Consider the following 24,954-nt stretch of genomic DNA (forward strand, 5'->3'; position numbering starts at 1 on the left):
CTGTGAGGATCACAGGGGCTGGTAAATGCTTTGGGGAGGGAAGGCTTCCAGGATGCTCTAGGAGAGAAAGAGACACTAATTCATATTTCACATTCATATTTCAGTGTGTGCCTCCTAGAAATTTCCTCCTGGCAGGGCATATAAGCAGAGCAGGTGATGGAAATATGCTTCTTTTTTTTTTTAGAGGGGGGTTGAGAATTCAAAGAAAAAAAAATCAAATAAAATCAATTGTGTTTTTTCCTCTGCAACTTCTGGAGTGCAGAGCTACTTTCATTAGTATTCTGTAGCTAAATGCTTGCTGCCATTTCTTCCCCAGCAACAGCTTTCTTGAAGAATATTAATATTTCAGAATTTGTAATTTCTCCTTTCTAGCTCTAATCACAGGAATACAAAATCCTCCCCCTGCTTTTGGCCCCAAAATGCTGTGTAATGTTGCCACACAGTGTTTCACAAATATCACTGCCTTCACCATGATGAAGATGTGATCTCTTCTATCCCTAATGTAACATGGCTCAGAAGAATTAATGAACAAATATTTGTTACACATTTAGAGGGTTGTGTATCAAAATTGTTAGAGGTACAACTTACCAAAGTAACTTATAAAACAGTTGAAAATGGCTTTTCTTGGTTCTAAACACCTTGTTCTTTCCCCCTCCACATATGTGGGAACTATAACCCCCTTTTTAACATTCTGGGGGGAGCAGGGGTGATTAGGAAACCCAGTCCCTCTCACCCCCTGTTTATTCAGATCGATCCTGGGGTTGGCTCTGCAGAGAAGGGCGTTTGGTTAAACACAGACTGGGCTGAGCAAACAGGTTGAAAATTCCCTTGGACTTTCTCACTCCCAGCACTGTCAGCCTGCCTCCAACCCAGCTCAGTTGATCAGTGAGCAGGCTTTGCTTGGCAGGCTGCTTTGGCCACATACCTGCTCGGGGTTTGTGTCTGCTCCAAGAGGAGGATAACCAGGAGAAGGATGACGGGCCTGCAGGTAAGAGGTCAGGACCCTGTGGTCCACCAGTGCTGGCTGTAGATACCCTTTCTCTGCTCACACTAAGTTTTTGGGCTCTGTTTCATTTTATTGTGCCCCTCTATCTTGTGTCAGGGTGATTTTTAAAAGGTTTTTTGGGATTAAGTATTTTGCTATATATTTCATCTATAAATGAGCACTTCTCTCCCTCTTCACCTCCTTTGGAAATCTTCTTGGTCAGGACCTCTTCATGGTGGGAGTTGTCCTTTCCCCACCCTTGGCATGCACCCATCCTCTCATCCTGGCTGCCAGGGGGTGTTTCCCCCTCAGCCTATGAAATCTGTCTGGCAACATCTGCCCAAACGTTGCAACCCCGGCTGCCATCTTCCCCTGCAACCCCAGGGAGCGATGGGGAAGTCCATTCAGGGCTGTTTCTCAGTACCCCTTGCAGGGCACCCAGGAACAGCAAGGCTGTGGCCATGCCCTTCTCTCCAAGCCCCAGCAGGGCAGCTGGCAGGAGCTTTCCCTGCACCATTTGCCAGAGCACGAGGGAGATTTGGGAGAAGGGTGTGAGAGGGTGGGTTTATGGCTCAAGCATAGGAACGTGAGACTTGCAACTCTGAATCTCACCACTGTCATGGGGGGCCAGCTGCTCCAGGTCATTGGGGTGTATGAGCTGCTGCAGCAGGCAGGAGTAGCAGGGCCTCACTCCAGGACATGGTGAGTCTCAAGAGCTTGTGCAGGATCTTATTTCTCCCTGGACTTTTGGGATGTCATTGTTACTAAGCCTTTTTCTAGTCCTGGAGATACATGTGTGTGTTCCTTCAGCACTTCTGTAATGCTCATTATTTTACAGAGTGTTCTTACAGGTCTCATTCACCTCTGAAGAGTCCTGTCTCCTCAAACAGTAAGATTTCACTGTGCTTCTTCCTTGCCTGTCCATGACACTTCCCAGCTCTCACTATCCTCTTTCAGCAGCAGGGCAGCCTTGCCACTGTACTGTTCCAGATGAGAGTCCAGCTGTTTCATGTCATGACTGTTACTGCATATCCATCTTTGTCTCAGACCCAGCAGCCCCTAACACCTTGTTGGCCATTGTGGCTGTGGCTGCAGGCTGAGTGTGGGTCTGCCCGGAGCTGCTCATGGGAACAGGCTGCTCTGCCAGCAGCTCCTCTCCAAAACGTCACTCGTGTCCCTACCCCATCATCACCTCCCCTGTTCCACCTTCTCTTGGCATGTCTCCTCCAAAACTGTTGGTTTACCCTTCCTCTCCATTCCCCTGGCATCCATCCCTCTCTTTTGTGGTCCACAGAGGGTCATGTCCCAGCCTAGAGCTGGGCAGGTCCTTTCAGGAAAGGTCTGGCCCTGGGCCATCTCCAGCACTTTTGGAGCAGAGAGATGTCGAAATGTCAGGGGAGGTGGCAGCTTCTTCTGGGGATATTGGACCTGCAGCACCAGGGCAGAGCTCTGGGTTTTGTGCTTTGGCTTCAGCCTGCAAGGAGGCTGTGGAGCCCCAGACAGGGAGTGAGAGACCTGCTCTACTCATTGCCCCAAATACTTATAATGTTTCTGCATTTGTGTTAAACACTCCAGTGCTGACTGCACTGAGCTGATAAAAATTGCCAAGCTTCTTGTCAAGAGAGGAATGTTGTTTCCCTGTGTCCTGCAGCAGGAGCTGGTAGAGAAATATATTATGCAGTGTTTGAAGAAGGGTCTTAATTATTTTGCAGCCTATGTGTTCAGACTTCAAATGCATTTTTCCCACGCCTGCTTTATAATCTGGAGAACAAAAGGTTATGGTTTATAGGTCAGAGCACGACACCCATTGCGAGCACTCTGCTTTACATCCAAGTTATTCCAATCAATGAGCTTTGCTGAATTTTTTATGCTGTGCTGGGCTTTTATCTCTCTCATTTTATCGAAAAACTACAAAACAAAAACCAAAGTGGAGTCAGATGAATTCCTAAGGTCCTGTTGGCATAAAAATCTACAGCATCTTGAACAAAATAACAACAGCAGTTAAAAGCAGGACTGAAAACAAAGAGCCAGAGAGACTATTTTGTGTAACAGAGAAACCAGCTGCTCAATTACAATACTGCCCATCAACCTACCCAACCTGGAGACATCTATAACTTATCTAGGAACTGTAGAGGCCAGACAGAGACCTTGGGAGAGGTACTCTTGGACTCAAATCATGGTGCCACTTCACAGAGAAGGGTTGGGATCCATTTTCACAGATTTGTCAGCCCAGGAAGGATGCTCTGCTGCTGGGCAGGCAGAAAGAGGTCATTTCCCTTGGCTTGGGGGCACCTTGTGCAATACAAATCGAGAAGTGGAAGGTGGGAGGTGGGTTCAGAGGGTTGGAAGGGAGAAAGGCCATGATGTTCCTGGCCCTTTCACCGCTGCTCCCACACAACCTGTATCAGCAGGGTCCCTGCATAGTGCCCCAGGCCCCAGAGCATAATTATTGCAAGGCATGCAGGGAGCACATGTGGCACAGCTTTTTGGGAGCCCAAATGTTGTTTGACACCAGCCCTTTATGGGCATGCAGAAGAGAGAAGCCTCTCTGGGGTATACCACAGGGAAAAAGAAAATAAAACAGCAAATAAGAAAAGCCACATCCATTCTCTAGGCAAAAGTCTTGGAGCCACACTCAGGGTGATAAATGATCAGCAAGGCGTCTCCCCTCCAGCGGCTGCAGTCCTGCCAATGTCTTTTTTTCAGCCCTCGATGCAGTTACCTGAGAATCCGATTTTTTTTTTTTTTCTTGGCAAGAAAGAATTTATTTGACCAAACAATGATGCAGCAGCTTCTGCCGCCACTCTCGAGGCAGCGGGGCAGTGCCACCCTGTGCAGCCCCTGGTGCAGCTGAGGAAGGGAGCAGCTCTGTATCCAGCCCAGTGGGAAAGTGCCCCCTGCATTGCTGCGCTCGGGCAAGGTGGGGTGCAGCACCAGCACAGGCACAGAGCAGCTGCTGCCACAAGATGCTTGCTGCTGAGTTGGTTTTCTTTTTTTCCTCTGGCCCGGCAAGCAGAGGCAAAGAGACTTTTGGGGGTGTGGATGGGCAGTTCAGATGGGCAGTCGCCAGCTTTTTAGCCTGAAGGGCAATGGATGGATTCATCACAGCAAAATCTCTGTGCCTCCTTTCCCCCTTACCCCTGCAGTGTGGCATGGGGCTGCCGGGGAGCACACGATGCTTGCCAGGTACACAAACCCTCCAAAGAACCACTTTTGGGCTGTCCCCTCCCAGCTCTCCATGAGCATTCAGCAGAGCCTGTCGACTCTTGCTGGGTATGCTTCCAGAAAATCAGCTTGTTCCCTCTTCGTCCTCTTCCCCCTTTCCTCTCCTTTTCACCAGGGCTGCCCCGGAGGCAAATACTCGGACCACCTTTATATTGCCGGTAAAGGAGGACGCAGTGTGGAAGTCTCAGTTAATTCTGGAACTGCTGCAGTCCCATCAGATATTGCTGCATTTCCGTTTAAAAGAAGGGAGGGGGGGATAAAAAAAAAAACGGGGCGGGGGGAAATGCTCCAATACAATACATTTGCCAAGGCTGCTTAGGTGACCTACTGCTTTGCATATCAATATCCTTCTTGCAGAACCCAGCGGAGAGCAGCTCCCAGCGATGTATATTCATTTGCAAGAGGAGAGAAATATCCTCCCTGAACCGATGGAAACCAGGATGTTTTCAGGTTCAGGCTGAGCAGGGTTTCCAGCCAGTCTGGGCCCCCTGGGAATGGTCTTCTCTTACAGGTCGCTGAAAGGAGCCTGAGGAAAACACATGATTTCTCAGGAGGTTTCAGGCTTGCTCTCAGAGTCTCTGCTACACTGGAAAATTATAAGACTGCAAATTTTGGCTGCAAATTGCCCAAGGTTGAGCACTCCTGGAGGGAATAATCCAGGTGCTGTAATACTATATATAAAATAAACCATAGGTGTAGGGGCTTTGTCAGTCCACTTTAATCTCAGATCTGTGCCTCAGGGAGGGTCATGGATGATCCCTGCCAGGGCTGCTCAGTGCTGGTCACAGCCTTAGACCTTCTGGGCTTTGCCATCCTGGCACCACTGTCTAAAGGCTGATGAGCAGCCCTGCTACTCTTGCAGTTGTTAGAGGGCAGCATTAATATTTAACTCCCTCCCCAGGCCACAGGACTGAACCACTGGTCGCTGCCAAAAAACACCTCTGCATTCACACAGAGTTCAACAGAGCTGCTTTGTGGCTTCCTGTAGCATCTGAAGGGACTGTGTTTACATTTCTGACAGTGCAAAGCTAAGGTCTCTGTTATTCTGCTTCCCTTATGTGTCTCAGGCTTGCTGCAGGGCTTTTCCCAGTTCTACAAAGTTGGGATCAGCATCCATTCTACCCTGTGGCTCTTAGCCATGCTCAGACCACAGCAGCTGTAGGCAGGGCAGGTATGGGAGGATGTGTATTTCTGTTTCATCTGTGGGTCTCTTGGGAATTCACTGTTCTAGAGACCCAGATAAACCAGTAATGGATTAATTCCTGCTTACTACCATGGTGGACAGTTCATGCCCAACAGGACAACACTTATTTAGGGCAGATCAGTGACACAGTTTAACTTGGCTTTGTTTCCCTTCCTCCCTCAGCCCATCTACAGCCTGACCTTTTTTTTGAGCATGGGGATTTATCACAAGGCATGTCTACCAGATAATTCCCAGTTTCATTCCCTAAGAATCTGAGGACCCAGTGAACAAATTTGCAAGGCAGTCTGCAGATTTGGGAACACCAATGACTGAAGCAAAGTCAGATTGAACATGAATGGTGCTGGCACACATCTGTAACGTTGGTGCACAGTTCTTCCTATCTATCACCCTGCTGTCCTTGAATCTGATATGTGATATTTGGGTTATTTCACAAGTGCCTTGATGGAGCAGAATGTAGTCAAAATGGACATGCAGACTGAGGAGAGCAATTCCTGTCTGTGCTTCCCAGCCCACCACATGGTTAGTTAATGAAGCAAATCCAGGAGTTGTGAAAATGGTGTGTGGCAACAAGCAAGCATATCACTTGAGAAAGTCTTAATGCATACAAAGAGCCTGGAAAAGTGCATGGGAAAGCAATGGGTGGGTTGTTTGGAGAGGTTTTGGTTATGTTTTCAAAGCAGTGATGAGCTGTGTGGTTTATTTTACAGTACATGTCGGGATTTGGAAATGAACATGTTTCCGAGGATCCACGCTGTCCAGGAGCTTTACCAGAGGGACAGGTATGGAGGGTTTTTTAAGTGCTTTATCAAAATGTACTCTTGAATGAATATCTAATCCCTTGGCTTCTTTTCATTTTAACATGTTTCCTTTCTCTCTGCCACCATGCAAATCTCCAGGAACCTTCTTTATACTAGACTGGAATAATAAGATGCTGGCAGAAGTCAGAACTAAAGATTTCCATTCATACTTTCTATTTTTAAGTTATTTGTGAGCTTCCAAGTTTCACCTTGGATGTTAAGGCTTGCCTAAATTACCTCTGCTCAGCAACAGGTTTTTTTTTTCCTAAAGGAGTCTGCAATACAAGTGGCTCAGCCACACTGAGAAGGAAGCCACCAGCTCTTGATTAAACCAGACCAGAAGTTTGGAGACTGGCAGAGAGATATGCTTATGCAGGAGAGGCAGATTTCACAACTTCTGCAGGAATGGGGTTCAGTGAAGCTGACATATGAGTCTTTGGCAGGGGAGAAACTTCTTTGTAGAGAGGAGACATGAATGCCTGTAGTAATAAACTGACATTCATTTAAAAAATTACTTTGAACATGTTGGATGAGAATAAGTTGTGTGGGGTCATTCTGTTTTAAGGAAAGGAATCACAATCCGTGTGGTGCTACTCTCTTGGTGCCCAGAGAGAATGAAACCCCGAAGAATTAAACCTCTGTCACCTCCTTTTGTGCTGGTCCCCTTTACACCAGCACACACTCTGAGGCTGCCTGGGGCTTCCCTTGGATCTCATGTAATCCTCTGGACTTGGATGACAGGACATCTCCTGTGAAGACAGGCTTAAAGGGTTGGGGTTGTTTAGCCTGGAGAAGACTCCAGGGAGACTTTTTAGAACCTTCCAGTACCTAAATAGAGCTACAAGGGATCTGCAGGGGGACTTTTCACAAGGGCATGTAGTAGATAGGACAAGGCAGAATGGCTTTAAACCAAAAGAAGGTAGGTTTAGATCAGATATTAAGAAGAAATTTTTTACTATGAGAATGGTGCAACACTGGCACAGATGGCCCAGAGAAGGTGTGCATAGCCCATCCCTGGAAATGTTCTAGGTCAGGTTGGATGGCTTTAAACAACCTGGTCAAGTGGGAAGTGACCCTGCCCATGGCAGGGAGGTTGGAACTAGATGGTCTTTAGGGTGCCTTCCAATCCAAACCATTCTAGGATTCTATGACTTGGTGCGTAGCCAGTTACATCCCTTGGTGCTCCTCTTCCCCACCTATGCAAAGAGGCTAGTAGAATTAAGGTCAAATTGAGACTTTTTCAACTTTTGGTTTTCCTGAGTTTTCTGGATCCCCCAGTTCTGATATTTTACATGTTGTGTGCTGGTGAGGACACTAACACACAACACAGGGACATGTTAAAAGCAAATGTCCCCTCGGTCTGCATGGCAGCCCGCAGTGTGCTGACAAGAAAGACAAACTGCTCTGCTGATTCAGGCTGGTAGTTTGGCCAGTGCAGTGTCTTGTTACTGAGGCTGGCTAGAAAAAATGTAAGATAGAGGCACCTAAAAACTGGAAGATCAATAATGGTGATTGCTGGTCTAAAAAGGCAGTGGAATGTGGTGGATGTGCTCTTTGAGGATTTCCACAGCAGCACCACTTTCCAGAGCAGACTCCTCCAGCTCCTGGCTGAGGTGCTCTCATCCGGACAGAGTGTGGACTCTGTATCAAAAGAGTTAATAGAAAAATCTGGAAACAAGTTCCACAGAAAAGATCTTCAGTCCCGGGAGTGGATCCTTTCTCCAATGCAGTATTTATAATTCTGGCATCTGCAGTAGTGCTGGCTAAGATAAAAATTCCAAGGGTTATTGATCCCCCTGCCTCACTGCATACCCGTACTGACAAGATGGAGCTGGAGGGCTGGAAGCTACATGCACTCAGAGAGCTTTAGCTCTCCCCTCTGCCCACCTCTCAGGGCAGGGTTTGATACCATATGGATGGCTGGTCTGCTCAGCAGCAGGATACAGGATGGGAGATGGGATAGCAAATGGTGTACGACACCCACTGGGGTGTTTCCTGCAGTTTTTGGATGTCTTTGCTTCTCGCTGATCTCAAACAAATAGATGGTGGCCTACTTAAATCAAAATGCTTAGTTTCTGTTCTCTGAAAAGGAGGAATCTGTCCTCCAGTTATGAACTCATAGGGGTTGCTAAAACCTGTGCTAGTTGTACCCACGGCTCTGCAGAGGGGGAAGTGGTCCCTTTGTACTCCAAAGGAGGACTCTCACTGTGCAGAAACCCTGCAGGAAAGCAAAGGCTCCTACACAGGTCACTGATGCTTTTGGGCAGCAAGCAGCACTGTCAGGAGGAAGCAGTATGATACCAAAACACCTGCTCTAGGCACCAGTTCCATAGGCAGAGGGCAGGAGGAGAAGGGGAAATTCAGTGCTTTCAGCTTCTGTAAGTCTTTATTAGCCTTCTGGAAAGCCAGCCAGACACGATGCTCTGCGGTAACCCCTCTGAACACTTGGTCTGGGAAAAGTTTGTGCTCAATATCGGTCTGCTTTCCAGTCTGTATTCACTGGGAATTATTTCCTTTTCCCTGATACTCCTGTTTCTGACCCTGTGCAGCACTGTCCCTTGCAGCTTACTCTATTGCTGCCTCAGTGGCTGTGCTGACTCCTTAGGGCACTTTTGTGGCATGTGGGAATGGTGTTTGGGGTCTGGCTGGTGCCTCAGAGGAGCAAGAACAGACAAGTACTCGAGCTGAAGCACAGCCGAAGGAGAGCACAGCACCCTACAGCATCAGGGTGCTGGGTGCCCGGGTCAGTGCTCTGCTGGAGGCTTCAGAGCCAAGCTCCATGCCACTGCCTCTCACTCCTTATTTTTCCTTCTCCTCCCATGCAGAACAACCCTCAAGTGTGCCCGTACGGCCTGTACGCAGAGCAGCTCTCGGGCTCGGCCTTCACCTGTCCCCGGCCCACCAACAAGCGCAGGTACCGTCACCCCTGGCATGAGGAGGGGAGTGTGGCACTTGGGGTGAGCACTGGGGAGCAGTGGAGAGGCTGCCTCAGTGCCACCAGGGCTTTCTGCAAGCCTAGAAGGGTGAAACAGCTCTGCTGTGCACTGGGAGAGGGACAAGGACAGAAGAGCATGGGAGATGGAGAGAGAAGGCTTTGGTGGGGCAAGTGGGTTAAGAAAATGCTGAGAAAGGAGTGATTGGGGAGGGAAAGAAAGTGGTTTTCTGAGCAAGATGAGGAAGGAGGTGATATTCACATGGTCCTGAATGGATTATGTGTGCTGTGTGAAACAACATCAGGGTTTCATCCCTGATGCTCCTTATGGAAGGATCACTCCTGCCACTGGCACTGGTAAGCACCTGATGATGGACAGTGTCAAAGCCAAGCCTCTGAGAATGACTCCTTCCTCCTAAGGGATGTTCGTGCACACTAGTTGGGGCCAGTGAGCTGCTAGCTCAGTTTGTTCCCATTTTGGGGCTGCTCACAGCCTCAGAAAAGTGCCAGGCACCCAGCATGATCTTTAACACCTCAGCAGTGCTGGGAACAGCTTGTTCCAGCCAGCAGCAAGCTTCCCAGAGCTCTGTCCTGGTTGTCATGCTCCAGCCATAACCAGATTGCAGAAGATGGGTTTCTCTTTTTGCTTCTCCCACTGTGGCTCTTCTGTCCCTATTGGTGCTTGTTCAAATGAAAGGCAAATGCATCATCTGAGATGCCTCTGCTCTCCAGGCTGGTGCCAGCTCTCAGTGTGCGTGGGAAAGGGATGAATCATTGTTTGCTGCATGAAGTTGTCCTTGATGGAATTTTTCCAGCTCTCAAGAGAGAGTTCCCTCCTCCCCTCTTCCACTTGCCCAAACTGCAACCACCACTGTTAACACATCCAAAGCATCAGCTGCCCTTTCTAGCTCAGGCTTTTTTGATCACCTCTGCTCTCTGACCTGACTGAAAGCCCAGCTTTGGGCTTGGCTACACCATGCAGGGTGTGTGGATGCCGGAGTGGCAGTGATGGCAGGGCCCACAGCCACAGCAGGCAGCAAGGATAGAGAGCAATGGTCCCAGGCAGTGACAGAGGCATGGGAGACCCCCTACAGCAGCAGGAAGCATCAAATAAAACTCTGGGCTTTGCTGCATGGGCATGGCCAACCAAGCATAGGATGCTACTTTTTGTAATCCATCCAAATTCTGATATAGGCTGTCTCCAGAGAGCTCCTCTGTTTTTTCCACTGGACACTGCTCATCACTGTCTTGTCTGAGCTGCTTTACAGCTGTGTTTAAACAAGCTTCTTTTTCCAACTGTGAGATTGCTGTATTTCAGCAACAGAAAAAGCTGTATCTTTATTTTTTATGTGCATATGTGTGAATGTAGGCATAAGTAACTACACGTAAATACACATATAGACAGTTAGCTATATAAAGCAGGACATGTTTGTATTTAGAGCCTATAATAGAGCCATTTCTCTGGAAAGCTCTGGCTGTGAGCTGTTGTTTGCTATGTAATTTTATTATTAATATTATTAGTTTGATATTTAATAAACACTTTGTTCCAGTTACCACCCATGTAAATGTTATTCTAGGAGCTTAATCAGCCAGCAGCTACCCAGAGGGTTTAACTTCTTCCCCATGCTAATCCAGGTGTTTTCCTTCTTTATAGCTGGCTGTATCGAATCCTACCTTCAGTCTGCCACAAACCCTTCAAACCTCTTGAGGAAGGCCACTTGACACACGACTGGGATGAAATTGAGCCTGACCCCAACCAGGTAACCATGCTGGAAGGTTCCCTGGTCCTTGCCAGGAGGACAGTCAAAGGTCAAACTCATCAAAAATGCAAAGGCACTGAGTTGCAAAAGGTCTGAGGGGAGCCATGGGTTCCTGGAGGTCTGACCGATTCAGAAGCAGGGTCTTGTCTGCTGCCTGTTCATTGTTCCTCACCATGGCCACCCAAGGAAGGACAGCCCTCGGTGCTTGTTGCTTCCCACCTTGACAGATCCTTGTGCTGCTTCCCAGAACGGCTACAGTGCCACAAGGTTAGATCTGTGCTACCTGGCATCTCCCCTGGGGGCTCCTGTTGGCCACCTTTTAATCTGCTCTCTCTTCTCCTTCAGTGTCCCCCATCAAATTCTCACTGCCCAGCTCAGCCAGCAGAGCAGCTGCATGTCTCTGCCATCCATCCTCTCCTCCCCTGTGCTTTTGGAGAGGCTCCTGGCTGCCAGCCCATTTCCCTGCAGCCCTCGTGGGAAATCTTGCTTCATTCTGGAGAGTCACACAGAGAGATGGCATTTGTCTTCCTCTCTTACAGCCTTGCCACTGTCTTTAATCATGATTTCTTCCCTGCCAGCCCCAGAACATTTGGTTTTGCTAATCTGTTGCCATTCTCCTCTCAACATCATCTCACGGTCATTGGTTTTCACTTTTCTCAGGTTTTGCCCTTTGATGCATCATGATTAGCTAATTTCCAGCCTCCCGGCAGCCTCACCATTTGTCTAAATAATTTCCCATATCTGCTGGAATATGTTTTCCAGCCATTGACCAAGGAGCAGTGACAGGCTCATATTTACATGCCTTTGGTGCTCCTTCCCAGATGAAGCTCCAATGACTTCTGTTATCACCTCATCCATCCTTAATGCCCTTCTGCACTCTACATCTGCCTTTATGATTATTTATGATTACAGTAATTCCAAGATGCCCAGCTCTCAGGCATGTGAAACCATTTACTTGTAGCACCTTTTTTGTCTAAGGAGACAGCAGCAAATCTCCTGCCCGCTCCCTCTCTTGCCACCAAATCCATAAGGGTTATTTCCTGGCAGGAAGTGGGAGCCACCTTCCTGCTTTCCTTCTTATCCTCTCTGAAGCAGAGCCAGAGACAAGGTTCAGTTTGTTGAACAGCACCTATTCTTCCCTGCAATGCTTTGTGTTTCACCCAGGTACTTAAGGAGCTTCAGCAATCCTCATCCATCTAAAAAGGTGGCCATATGGAGGCACCTTATGCAAAGCCAATTGAAGTCAATGGGAAAAATGACACTTTAAAATTACCCAAGGACAATGGCAGAATTATAAAAGACACAGATGACAAAACTGAAAAGGAGTCAAATGTGATGAAAAAATATGGAGTGTCATCTGAGCAAGAAATGCTGAAACAGAAGAAAACTCTCATGACTGGAGCAGAGATGACAAAGGAAAGCTATGATTGAGAGGCAGGGAGAAAACAAATACCAGTAACAAATGTCACAATAAAAAATAAACAAACAAATAACAAAAACCCAACCAAACACAAAACCCCTAGATAAACATAAACTGTGGAACTTCTTGTGATAGGATGCAGGTAGATTCAAATCCAGCAAATATTTTGGACTCCTCTGGCATTTTCTGTCTGATGACCTATCTATAGAGATAGATTTAAAATAGGATTTTTTTTTAACCTTGCCAGTACACAGGCCTGCCAATTACTTTACAAAAGTATGATTAAAAATTTTAAAAGCCCTCCCCCCAAAAAACCCCACAAAAACAACCAACCCTCCCCCCCTCCCCAAGTTGTAAACCAGATTATCAAGGCAACAAGGAAAGAGAGGAAAGGAGAGCTACCTCAGCAAGGAGAAGGAGGGGGAGGACAGGGGTCTACTTTCTTTTTGAATTACCACCATTCATGTTCTGATCACTGACACCTCTTTCTTGTTTTTTGTTTGCTGCAATCTAGCTGCGATGGAAACCTTTTGAGATTCCAAAAGCCCCTCAGAATAAGATGGACTTTGTGAGCGTAAGTTGGGGAACCAGGGCATCTGGGCATCCTCCATCTCTGTTTCCCCTCAGGAGGTGGCAGGGCACAGAAGATGCTCAGAATTGGGGTAATATTTGCAGTTTTGAAACCACTGGGCTTGCAGAGCATCTATGGGAGGGGAGAGGATTGCAGATTTCAAGCAACTGTCAGTGGGCTTGATTTTTGTCATTGACTTTCACAGAACTCTTGAAAAAAAAAGCCCCAGCCCTCAGTTTTCCCCAGATCCTTGGCTGGAAAGCACTAGCTTACATGGATTTTAAGAAACCCTTATTATATTAAAGAGAATCCAACAATTCGACAAAAGGCCACACAGAGAAAGGCTGGTAGCAGTGTGGGAAGTGAGAGAGGAGGTGAGAGCCAGCAAGAAGGTGGGGTGAGGGGAGGAAAGAGGGGTGCCCCTGCTCCCCTGCCTTCTGTTCACTCCTGGTGCTTTGGGTTTGCCTGTAGGGACTGCACACCTTGTGTGGCGCTGGTGAGCCCAGAGGACGCAATGGCATCGCTGTCCATATTTTTGTCTGCAACACCTCCATGATTGACAGGTCAGTGCCTGCTGTGCTGGTGGCTCAGGCTGCTCCAGGCTGTCTGTCTGTCTGTCTGCCACTAAGCTGAGTCTGGCTCCCAGCATCCCTGTACATCCTGTGCTCCTGTGTGCACAGGCAAGCATGTTCTCCATGTCCACAGCAGGTTGTGCTCTGTAGTCAAACACCAGAGGAGTGGGTGAGGAACCACCAAGAGAATTAGGGAGTTGGACATGGGGGTGCAGCAAGAGGAGATGTGTTGGATTTAGGTCCTCTAGCTGCTCCCCAGAATTCAACACACATGCAGCAGGTGCTGCTGCTCCCTGCAGTGGCTCAGGGGAGAAATCAGCTCCACTCCCCAGTTTACAATACCTGATGTGCCCATGAGTACAGAGACAGGGACCTGGCAGAAGTCAGAGAACATCCTGCTTCCAGGCTGGGCCATTTACTTAAGAGTTGGAGTTGATGGTCCTTGTGGGTCCCTTCCAACTCAGAATATTCTGTGAAATTGTGAAACTCTGCCATGTCAGTCTCCCAGCTCAAAACTCCCCAGCTGTGGCTGTGGTATGCACAAATGCATGGGGCTTATATATAGCACCTTAACCTTACTGTTTTCCTTTTTCTTTAGATGCCTTTATAATTCAGATGGCGACTTCCTGATTGGTGAGTTGATGCTTTGGCTTCTTTTTCCTCCAGGTGGTTATACCTGGGGTACCACCTGCCTGCCTCGTTGTCCTTCCAGAGCCTGGGGCTCTACAGCCAAGATTTGGAGGAGAGAGTTGGCTTCACCCCCATGCCATGCAGATTTGGTGGTCTGGCACCAGCTCGGCTGTTGGGGGAGTTGCAATGCTCCTGTGCCAGACCTCAACTCTTTGAGCAGTGACCCAGCTTCCTTGCCATGGTGCTCAGGGATCATTTCCCAGTGCTCTCTAGACTGGTATTAGATGCACCACAGGCAGACGTTTTCTGGAAATCATAAACCTCAGGATTTCTGAACAGCTTATAGTTAGATGCCTTTGTTGCTTTAGCCCAAGATTATTTGGCACAGCAGCTTAGCTCCCGTGCTGAGCCAGCCTCAGGCAACCAGACTGCCACAGTCAGTGTGGAGGTTGACACATAAAGTCCACACAGGCTGAAAAATATTCTGAGTGGTATCAGAAGTCAGATATTTGCTTGTATCTTTCTTGAGCAAGGAACAGGAATGCCTTCGGGACACCAATAGGAACATTTGTCCCATCAAATAGCTATTAAATTGTTCTCGCTCACCTCCTTCACTACTGTGAAGTAAAAGTGCCAGGGCAGGTTTTGTAAATCTGCTAGTTTTTCAAGTCAAAATGTGAGCTCTCCTGTGCCAAGACAGTCATGGAAAACAATGCAGGTGTTAGCAGAGTATTGCTTTTACCCTCAGGAAGCAGTTATTCCCAGACATCTCACACTGCCACAGTCATGACAAAGATGGGGACATGCACTGTTTCATATGAAGCTTGTGAGACAGAGAGGTATGGACCAAATGTATCAAATCCCATTTATTTGGGCTGTGGCACAAACCTTACACCAAGGGGCCATGAAGCTTGGGCTCATACAAGTACCTTCTGTGGCGTGGGGATGATGGGGCTGGTCAGGAAGCTTCACTCCAGTGCAAGTGTCTCTGCTGCAAGAGTCCCTGTGTAGCTGTGTCAGAAAGGGCCCACTGCTCTTCCTTGGAGTCTGGATGCTCTGACAGGAACAGAGAAGGTGGCAATCATCACACTACTTCAGCTCCTCTGCCCGCATTTTGTTTCCACAGTGCCCCAGCAAGGAAAACTGCTCATCACAACTGAGTTTGGGAAGATGCTAGTGGAGCCCAATGAAATCTGTGTCATCCAGGTAAGGGCTGAATGCACCTTGCCTCTGGCTCAGAGCCAGATGTAGGAGCAAGCCAACTCCTGCACTCAGCTGCTCATGGTTTGTCAGTAAAGTCCTGGGAGGATCCTAGTATCTTTCTTTATTTTCCAGCAAGGAATGCGTTTCAGTGTGGAAGTGTTTGGAGAGACCAGAGGCTACATCCTGGAGGTGTATGGGGCACACTTTGAGCTGCCTGACCTGGGACCCATTGGTAATGATCTCCTGTTACACCTACAGTGAATTTCAAAGGGACAGGCATGAATTGCAAGCCCAAATCCATCACCTCCTCCCATGCACATGCTCCTTCACAAAGATGCTTTCCATTCTAACACCATTATTCCCCATAAGAGCAAGCATCTGCCCAAAAAATGTGACAGACCAGTTGCCCAGAGATTCCTCTGCCACTGAAGGGACCACTTATCTCCCATCCTCTTTTCTACTATTTTCTTTTCAGTTCTGGTTAGTGTGTCCCCATCTGCTATCTCTGAACCTGTTCCTACCAAAAGAAACCTAAAAGGCCATCACCACTGATGCCTCATACTTACAGATACGGCATAAACCGGAGTGATAAGAGAGAATTTTCCTGGTGAAAGGAAGGGCAGATTTCAGAGGCAATTGAAAATGAGATATTCCTGAAGGCCTATTTTAGATTTAATCAAGTGCTCCCCCCTACTTCTGTTAACAGAGGAACCTTGGAGTGCTTTACGGTTAGAAACTGCTTCCTCTGGAGAATTAGAAACCAATAAAATGAGCAGCACAGGACTTGCATCAGCAACACATTCACATCTCTGTGTGGTGCTGCTGGGGAGGATCTGCTTTCACTGAGTGCAGGTCTAGCTCTCATAAATCACAGATCCCCTGTGCCAAACGCCTCCTGCTCTACCCAGAGTCACAGATCATGAAGGCACAGCCTCTTGCTGCCATGTCAAAGATATTGTGAGGGGACACAGCATCTGAAGGCCTGCTGCCCACATCATGATTTCCCAGTCAGCTTTCTGGCAGTGCTCAGCTCAGGTTATGTCACCCTCCTTATCCTTTGGGTATACTTGCCTCCAAATTTATCTTGCTGAGAAAAACACCTCCTGGTTACTGCTACTAAGATTGTCTCAGGGAAGGGAAGTGAAACTCCTCTTGCAACAGCTAAATTACCTATAAAACCAGTGCCAACTGTTCTCCACTTTCAGACCGGTGTTTTGGGGTTGGATGTTTTTGTTTCAAGTTGGATTGGGTTGTTGTTTTTTTTCTCACTAGGTATTTTTAGCTCTCAGCATGATCTAAAAGACTGGCCATGCTTCAAGCAAATTAATTGGTATTATCAATCAGTAACAAGCTTGGTGTGGTACATCTGCATTCAAGGGCATTTGTATCTCATGGCCATGGTGAAAGTGAACCTCATCCTTCTTTCAGTGGAGAACCAACCCAATCTGCAGCTGTTTAATGGAACCCCACTTGAGCATGTCCTCTGTATGACATGCTGGGCACATCATTTTCCACATGGAGCCTGCAGTGATTTTTCAACAGCTTGCCTTTTAGCCAGCTGCAGCTTTCTGCCATCCCCCACTTATCCTACCCTATGCCTGCTCTACTAGATTATTGATATGGTTGCCCAGCCTGTTTGTAATAAGTTTTCCCATTAGCTACTTTTTCAGACACAGTTAGACTTTCTTTGGGATTTTGGTTTGGAGGGTTTTTTTGTCTCCAGAAGGCAGGAATCTATTATAAGGCTTACTTTCTGGAGAAAAGAAAAAGAGTGCACTTGCCTGTAAACCTTTTCAGGAGGTGGTAATTATAAGAGCTCCTCTTCACCACCTACCCGCCTTCCCCTCAGAGACCAAGATCTTTTGTATTTCAGCCTTACTTTATTTTAACTTCACTTTTCACTTGGAAAAAAGTGACAGCTGGAGAAAAGCAGTGACTGTTAAACCTTAGCAGCAGGTAGTAATGTCTGCATTTTTATCCAAGAAATTCAAAACCACTTTGTAACAATAATACTAACGAGGAGAAGAATGCTCCAGTACCCATATGGTGCTTAGCACTTTGAAAATGCACTCTTCAGATTAAGCAACCCCTCAGTATGCCCCGAGTCTGTAGGTATCACTGTTTTATTGCTCTCTTTGTTAGCATTCAGAAATGTATTTGGCCCCCTCATGACATGCCTCGTAACTTCTGCATGGCTAAGCATCCTGTCAGCGGGATGTCCAGGAACAGAGAGAAATTCATCCTCCATTTTTCACTTAATTCCTGGTTGTTACATGCCTTTAATTGAGGCTGACATACTAATCTCATTCAGAAGGCAACTAGTGGAGACCTGTCTTATTCACAAAGGGAGCATGGACTTGAACACTAAGATGAATTACAATTACCTACTTATAGGAGCACAAGAAGTACATGACTATTTCAGGTTTCATGGTGGGCCAAGAACCAGTTAGGTCATTCACAACACGGAATGGCCCCCACAAAGCCAGGAAGTTGCACCAGCTTTCACTTCACTAGCAGATTGCCCAAAGAGCTTTGTCACCTCTCCTTCTTTCCCAGGAGCCAATGGCCTGGCCAACCCACGAGACTTCTTGGTGCCCGTGGCGTGGTACGAGGACCGCCAAGTGCCCGGGGGATACACAGTGATCAGCAAGTACCAGGGCAAGCTGTTTGCAGCCCAGCAGGTGAGGATGCCCTGGGAGAACAGGTAACACTGAAGTCCAGTGACTGCCAGTGCATGGCATGGGATATGCAGCTCAGTAGCATGGATGTCGTCTCATGAAGTACTGCTCAGTTGCGTGGAGCAGAACTGAGCCCTTGTCTTCTTGGGTCATTCATTTTCCCAGCTGAGGACCCTCAGTCTGGGAAAAAAAGGGTTTGTGAAGACTTGGTTGTCCAAAAAGTCAACAGTGGTCTTTGTTTCCATATGTTTATAGTGGCAATGTAGAAATGAGGAGCTACTGTGAAAATCCAAAGTTCCCTTACCAGAGAGCTCGTGTTGCAGCTGGCCTTGTCCAAACACTGCCTGAGCACTCAAAAGCTCTTAGAGACCAAACCCCAGAGGGAAGGCTGAGGCTCACCAAGCAGAAATGCTGAGGAAAACCTCACCCTCACAACACTGGGCTGTGCTTAAAGAGCTGCCAGTATACCACTAACCAGTACTAAACCCACTTTTCACTTGGGAAAGAGCAGCATCCTGCACATGTGCAGTATGTTGGAAGGCTGTATGTGGTAATCCTCTGTCTCTTTGCTTTGCTAGGATCACTCCCCTTACAATGTTGTAGCTTGGCATGGGAACTACACACCGTACAAATACCACCTGGAAAAATTCATGGTCATTAATGCTGTTGCTTTTGACCACGCGGTAAGTTCTGGAACTGGGCAAGGCAAAGCAAAATTTTGTGGCTACTGTACCATCCAAACCCACCCTGAGCGCCAGGGCTTCTGCTCCTCTTAAAAAATACGTTGTGCTCTAAGAAACAGAGTGAAATCTTTTGTGCTGCTTTCCCTGGGTCCAAACCAAGGTTTCATAGGAGAAGATGTCCTCCTTTGTGGTTCAAAGACATAACTGGAGGTTGATCAGCTTCTTAGACAGCTCTGTGCAGCACAGAATTTCTGTGCCCTGGAGGAGGAATGAATACTGATGCCAACATACACTGTGCAACCCGGCAAAAAGGTTGCTTCAAATTTTTGTCTTGATTTATTTCTTGCTATTGGACAGACTCCTTCCTCTGGTTCCTCTGAGTCCAGCACTGAATTTCAATTTGAAGAGCTGGCAGCTTTCATTGTAATAATTTCAGATTTTATGGAAAATAACCAAAGCCAAAACTAATGTGAGCAACTCATCTAAAAAGGAAACCAGTCCACTGGGTGTGGTGCCCATAGCAGTGCAAGTGGGTGTGCAAGAGAGACTGGAGCATTTCTAGTGAGAAAACCAACACAAAGTATTGTTTAAAATTCCAGAAAAATCTGCCAGGAGAAGGACAGGTTTGGGATCAAAGCCCAGAAAATCATTTTACTGGATTGGAGATTTCAACAAGCCACAATTTCTCTGCAATTTCTTCTCCACTTGTAAACTAACAGGGCCATGAGGCTAAATGCCTCTAGCAGGACGTTCCTGTGCTCCGTAACGGCTAAGGAAAAGGTGTGGTTTTATGGTAGGAGTGTTGGAGACTGCTCCTGGAATTGCAGTACTTCATCTTGCAGTGCTGTCCACCCTCCTCATCTATGCTGCCAGCTACAAGGGCCAAGATGGGGAAGGATCATCTAAGCTGCTCAAAGGAAGAACCATCCAGACCCATTTCCTGTCCCCCCTGTACAGCATGGAATTGGGATGCTGAGTGCTGTCCCCCAGAGTCCTAAATCTCATCCACGCTATCAGGTGCAGATGACAAAAGCGTTTAGGCAAGGGAGAGGCTGTATCAATCAGATTTACCACCTGGATGAGCTGAGCAGACAGCTCCGAGCCCTGCTCTGTTTCATGCTTTTTCACTTTGCTTTTTTCCAGGATCCTTCTATCTTCACTGTCCTGACAGCCAAGACGACCCGTGCTGGAGTGGCACTGGCTGACTTTGTCATATTCCCCCCGCGATGGGGGGTAGCAAACAACACCTTCCGCCCACCTTACTACCACCGTACGTCTGCGCCTCCTTGGCTGTGCCTGAGCCCAGGGCTGCAGAAAAGAATCAAGTCTCCATTTATTTGAGAGCATGTGCAGGGAAGCAGCAGTCTGGTTTGTTGTCCTTGGCTCAGTTAGTCAGCTTCTTAGAGTCAGCCAGTCCTCTCTGGAAAATGGACAAATCCAAGGATGTTCCTATTTAAAGCATCTCATGAAAACTCAGAGATGATGGGCTCATTGCTTCTGCATAGGTGGATGTGTCTGTACTCGAGGGGCTCCCACAGAGCCTGGGTGCATATTGAACTTGGCATTGTACAAATGAGTCAGATATTGTCCTGTAACCCAGCCATGAATCACTTAATATCTCATTAGAGTACATAGATAAGAACAAGAGAAAGGGAAATATATTAGAAGCAGTGAGAAGCACAGAGGGGCGTAGAGCTGGCACTTGTATGGTGAGATCAGAGTTACAGCAAAGGAGGGAATTGGATCTCCTCAGCCCTTCTTCACCACCTGCACAGTGATGGAGGTGCTGCATTTAAGAAGCCAGTGATGAGCAATTGGCTTCTCAGGCAGGGAGTTGGTTGATATTTTTTGGATTTGGTTGCCATCCGCCGAGCTGGTTTCTTTTTGGCAGTTTTTTGGCATCGTCTTGGCAGAGCATGGCAATATATTGCATTGAATGGATGCTAGAAATCCAGTTCCCAACATGGGACTGCTCTTCCAGGGATAGGATGAGACACTCTGCTCTGTGAGATTGAGGGGGAAAGCTCAGCCATCCGGCACCCCTTACATCAACAGCTAAGAGGGTCCATCTCAGAAGCTATTAAGTGACCACGCTGTGGTCACCTTGAAGTGCTGAGAGGCTTTCTGCACACTTACTAGCCACAGTTTAACAGCCAGTTCCTTCTGCTACTTAGGTTATTTCCAAGCACCTTGGAGGCCAGCAGAATTAGTGGCACTTGCAAGCATAGCAGGCAGCTCTGCAGTCATCTGAGTAAATCCCACAGGCAAAGTCCCGCACTGTCATTCTGCTTTCATTTGCAATAATGAGGGTGACATGAAAACACATCTCTTGACTGGCTGGGATAGTGCCAAGACACTTTTTCTAGACCCTAAGAGGTGAGACACACTGCTGGTTAATTATGATGAAGTTGCTGCTCATCAGCAGAGCTGTGTTCGGTTTACATGGATACATTGTAAGCCATAGTATATATGAAGTTGTTCAGCCTTGCTTTGTCTGTGCTAAGACAGAAAGAACTCTCCTTCTCTTGTCCATGTTGTGATGATCTAAGAGTGCCCATGAGGACAGCTGTGGCTGCCATAGCTACTCACTTGACCACAGCACCTCAGCCACAAGTTTGAGTGCTAAATTCATGATAAGCAGGTTGGTTGTCTCCTCTATCCCAGCCATAGAGGGGAAGAGCTTGAGTAAGGCAGACATTGTGATACTCAGCTATCAAGACACTGCACACGTTAATTCCTTCTGAAATTAGTGCTGTGACAAGAATCTTGTTGCATTAAGAGAGGTATAGCAGGACTGAGCAACTCTGGGATAGAAGTACCATATTGATTTCAACATGTTCAGCTCTGCTGAACTCCTTTCTCTCCAAGTATTTCAAAAGAGGCTTATTTTGCTTGCCAGAAACCCTTTGTTGCCTCCTCTCCTCAGGTGCAGTGGAAAGGCTGTGTTCAGGGAATTTTGATGCACTCGAGAGTTATGATTTTCGTATTTCAATAACTTTGCCCCAAGTATAGCAATGGTGTTTCAAAAATATTCCTCTTAGACACTGTAACAATTTCACATACAAAGGAGGCTATGCAGCTTGTAAATACTGACTTCTCCTGGCTACATTTACATCCTTAGAGGCTGTGAATTACTCCTAAGTACTTCTGAACTCAGACTGAAAATCTCTGATACACTTTTTATACCATGGGCATTTAGTAATTCTGTCTGAGAGAGTGCTTATGTGATTCTCATGATGGTGGGTCCTTAATACCTACTGGCCACTAAGAGATTTTAACTTCATAACATCCTGCTTGTAGAAAACACTTTAACTAATAGGGAAGCGAGGCACACCTAAGTTGTTTGGATTCACATATGAAATTTGCAAGCAGAAAAGAGACTGGACTCTTGCTAATCTCCTAAATTCCAGGGTGGTTTCCTACTTACCTGCTCAGTCTTCCTGAGAGATATTAAAATTCCTGTTGCAGACAAATTGGCTATCCAGCTCTCAGGATGTGTACTGCAGTTTAAATGTGCCAAGCACAGTACATGAGCAGGCTCAATGAAAAGCTTGTAACTATCCAGTCTTACATGAGACACTGACAACTTGGAGTGAAAATTAATGAATGTTTGCATACAGATATAGGCCAACCCTGCTTTGAGCTAAATTAGTTTTGCTGTTAAACATTTCATACCCTGAATTGTACTTAACAAAGACTGAACTAGTGGTTAAAAAGGCTTATATATAGAATAGCTACGGAAGCATGTCCTGGTTTTGCCAAAACTAACTGCTGAGCAGAAAGTTGCCATATTGTTCAGTCACATCAGGTATAGGAAAGCTGAAAGCTTGGACCACAGCTGTTAAAGTACTTTCTTTACAGGGACCATAACTCAGCAAGCACTGAATGATTAGATATAACCATCCTTGCCTAAGTAAGTGGTATGTTACTCTAGTGGTTTCAGAGGGGAGGGTCTACTGAAAGTATTCTTCCTCAGGGAAGGACAGAATTCCTTGTCTTTGGGCATACAGTGGCTGTAGACAAATAGGCAGATAGTGCAGCAATCAAAACCATAAGGTAATGAAGTGCCTGACTGCACTAGAGGTGGTAGAAGAGTATCAAAATAATTTCCTGCTTATAACCTGTGACAGCAGAGCAAGCTCTCTCAAAAGGCTGTTGATCAGGTATGTTGTAACACAGGGATGATTACACAGAACTTCCTTTCCAATGCTTCACAATCCCTAATCCAAGTCTGTTAGATCAGGTTACACCATGCAGTCCATATGGAGGTGTATTACTAACACAGCTCAAGATGGTGGGAAAAGCACGGGTTTGCCAACATCATTTAGGGATTGATGGAACCACCTTCATTAAGGTGATTTCTAATGAACATCATCAGGGAGCTGTTTCTGAATCCAGGTAGTAAAATCCTGTACAACTTCACAAGCACTCTCTGTAGGATCCCTGATGCCCCCTATCATGATGCCCTGTCTAGAAACTTCCAATCCACCCTCTGCTTGGCCCAGCTTAGCTCATGGGTTTCAAGGAGCTCACAGCCTGTCTGTGATCCCTCCCTCCCACCCTTGTTTGCAACCTCTTCTCCTTGCCTCCTGCAGGGAACTGTATGAGCGAGTTCATGGGGCTCATCAAAGGCCACTATGAAGCAAAGGAGGAAGGTTTCCAGCCGGGAGGCGGCAGCTTGCACAGCATGATGACCCCCCACGGGCCAGATGCTGACTGCTTCGAGAAGGCGAGCAAAGCCAAGCTGGAGCCGGAGCGGGTTGCAGACGGGACCATGGTAAGGAGCCAAGGGAGCTCCTAAGAGTTGGAGCACAGCATGGCATACTCCATACAGCCCACTTGTACACTAAAGCCTAGTACTGTCACCTCTTGCTGGCAAGTTGGAAAAGTACTTGGTCCCAGCTGCTGCAGCATTCAGCTCACTCACCGATGAGCACTGCTCAACTCCCAGGAGTTCCCCTGGAGACATCCGATGCCAGGCAGCTTTGATCATCTGCTCACGTAAACTGCTGCCTGAGCAGGAAGCTGGGAATTTCGTTTTTGTCTTAGCCTATGGGCACAGAAGCAAACGCCCTGGGCTGTCCTCCTGTCTCCACCCCCTAAAATCTCACGATGATCATCAACGGACCTTGAACTAGAGCTTTTGGAACAACCTGGCTTTCCTGGGCAGGCAGGGAGTCCAAAGTCACTCCTGAGACCTGACTAATTCCAGCATTGCATTGCCAGATCTGAAGAGCATTCTCCCTGAGTTGGTCAGGCTGAAGACAGAACTTGGAAATACTGGACCACATACACAAATCCTGTTTGTGGTAGAGAAGACACCTTGCCTAGATTTAAATTTTTCCTCTTTTACCCTAACTACTTTTCCTCTTCCCCACAGGCCTTCATGTTTGAATCATCCCTCAGCCTTGCCGTCACCAAATGGGGCCTCCAGACCTCAAATCGCCTAGATAAAAACTACTACAAGTGCTGGGAACCTCTGAAAAGCCATTTCAACCCTAAATACAAGTAAAGGGAAGTGCTTGTATGCAACATGAGTGAAGGCAGGGAAATCCAGCATACCTACGTGTGATGGCACAGTCAGTTTGGGCAGTGCAGAATGCTCCAGCACAGAACAGCACTTCCACCAGCCACAAAAACAATCATCCCTAAGTCATGTGGGAAATGCAGTAAAACCCATCATTATTCTTAACTTTCAAGAATCCAATTAAAGCTTTCCTGGTGACATGCTGAAGCTGAAGTACTTGCTTGGCTCTCCCCACACGCAGCTGGTGTGAAAGCTGCACCTTGTGTGCACATGAGGTGACAGCTAACTCCCGTCCATAGGGCCTTCTGAAAATACAGGCCAGTGTCTTTTCCAGGGAGAAGCTAGGGACTGACAAAGCATTGTATGCTGTCTGTATGAGAAGAGCTTTATGAACAGAGCTGAAGGCTCTACCAGGCCTAAGCCCACTCTCAGAGCAAGCCACTTAAACCTGTTCATCCATGGAGGGCTGCCAAGGGAAGGCTTGGTTGTCAGAAAAGTAGACCACAAATGAAAAAAGGTTGGAAAATCCAAAGCACTTCACTACTAAGTGAGGGAAAGTTTCTCTTCTGTGCTCTGGCCATCCTGCAATATTGACTTGTCAGCACTTGACAAATTCTCTCCCTAGTTCTGGGCTAAACTGCAGCATAGCAAATGTGAAAGGGTTTCTCTGGCCAGTCTAAGCATTTGTTCCTGGGAAGGTACCTGGAAAAAAGCTCAATTGCAGACACTCCTCAGTTGTTGAGGGGGGACCTCAACATGGAGTACGC

General features: G+C 47.1%; 1 protein-coding gene across 1 annotated transcript; it reads left to right on the forward strand.

Annotated features, from left to right (window-relative positions):
- Nucleotides 1-812: 812 nt before the first annotated feature.
- Nucleotides 813-24,394, forward strand: HGD (homogentisate 1,2-dioxygenase). Its single transcript, XM_083854922.1, has 14 exons — nt 813-988; nt 6,122-6,193; nt 9,037-9,125; nt 10,798-10,903; nt 12,838-12,897; nt 13,366-13,457; nt 14,065-14,099; nt 15,223-15,302; nt 15,432-15,531; nt 17,856-17,980; nt 18,556-18,660; nt 19,804-19,930; nt 23,256-23,437; nt 24,041-24,394. The coding sequence occupies exons 1-14, from the start codon at nt 974-976 to the stop codon at nt 24,170-24,172; spliced, it is 1,320 nt and encodes a 439-aa protein (XP_083711048.1). The 5' UTR covers nt 813-973; the 3' UTR covers nt 24,173-24,394.
- Nucleotides 24,395-24,954: the final 560 nt, after the last annotated feature.

This window comes from Zosterops lateralis (genome assembly GCF_965231275.1).
Source record: "Zosterops lateralis genome assembly, chromosome: 2".
NCBI classification, from domain to species: Eukaryota; Metazoa; Chordata; class Aves; order Passeriformes; family Zosteropidae; genus Zosterops; species Zosterops lateralis.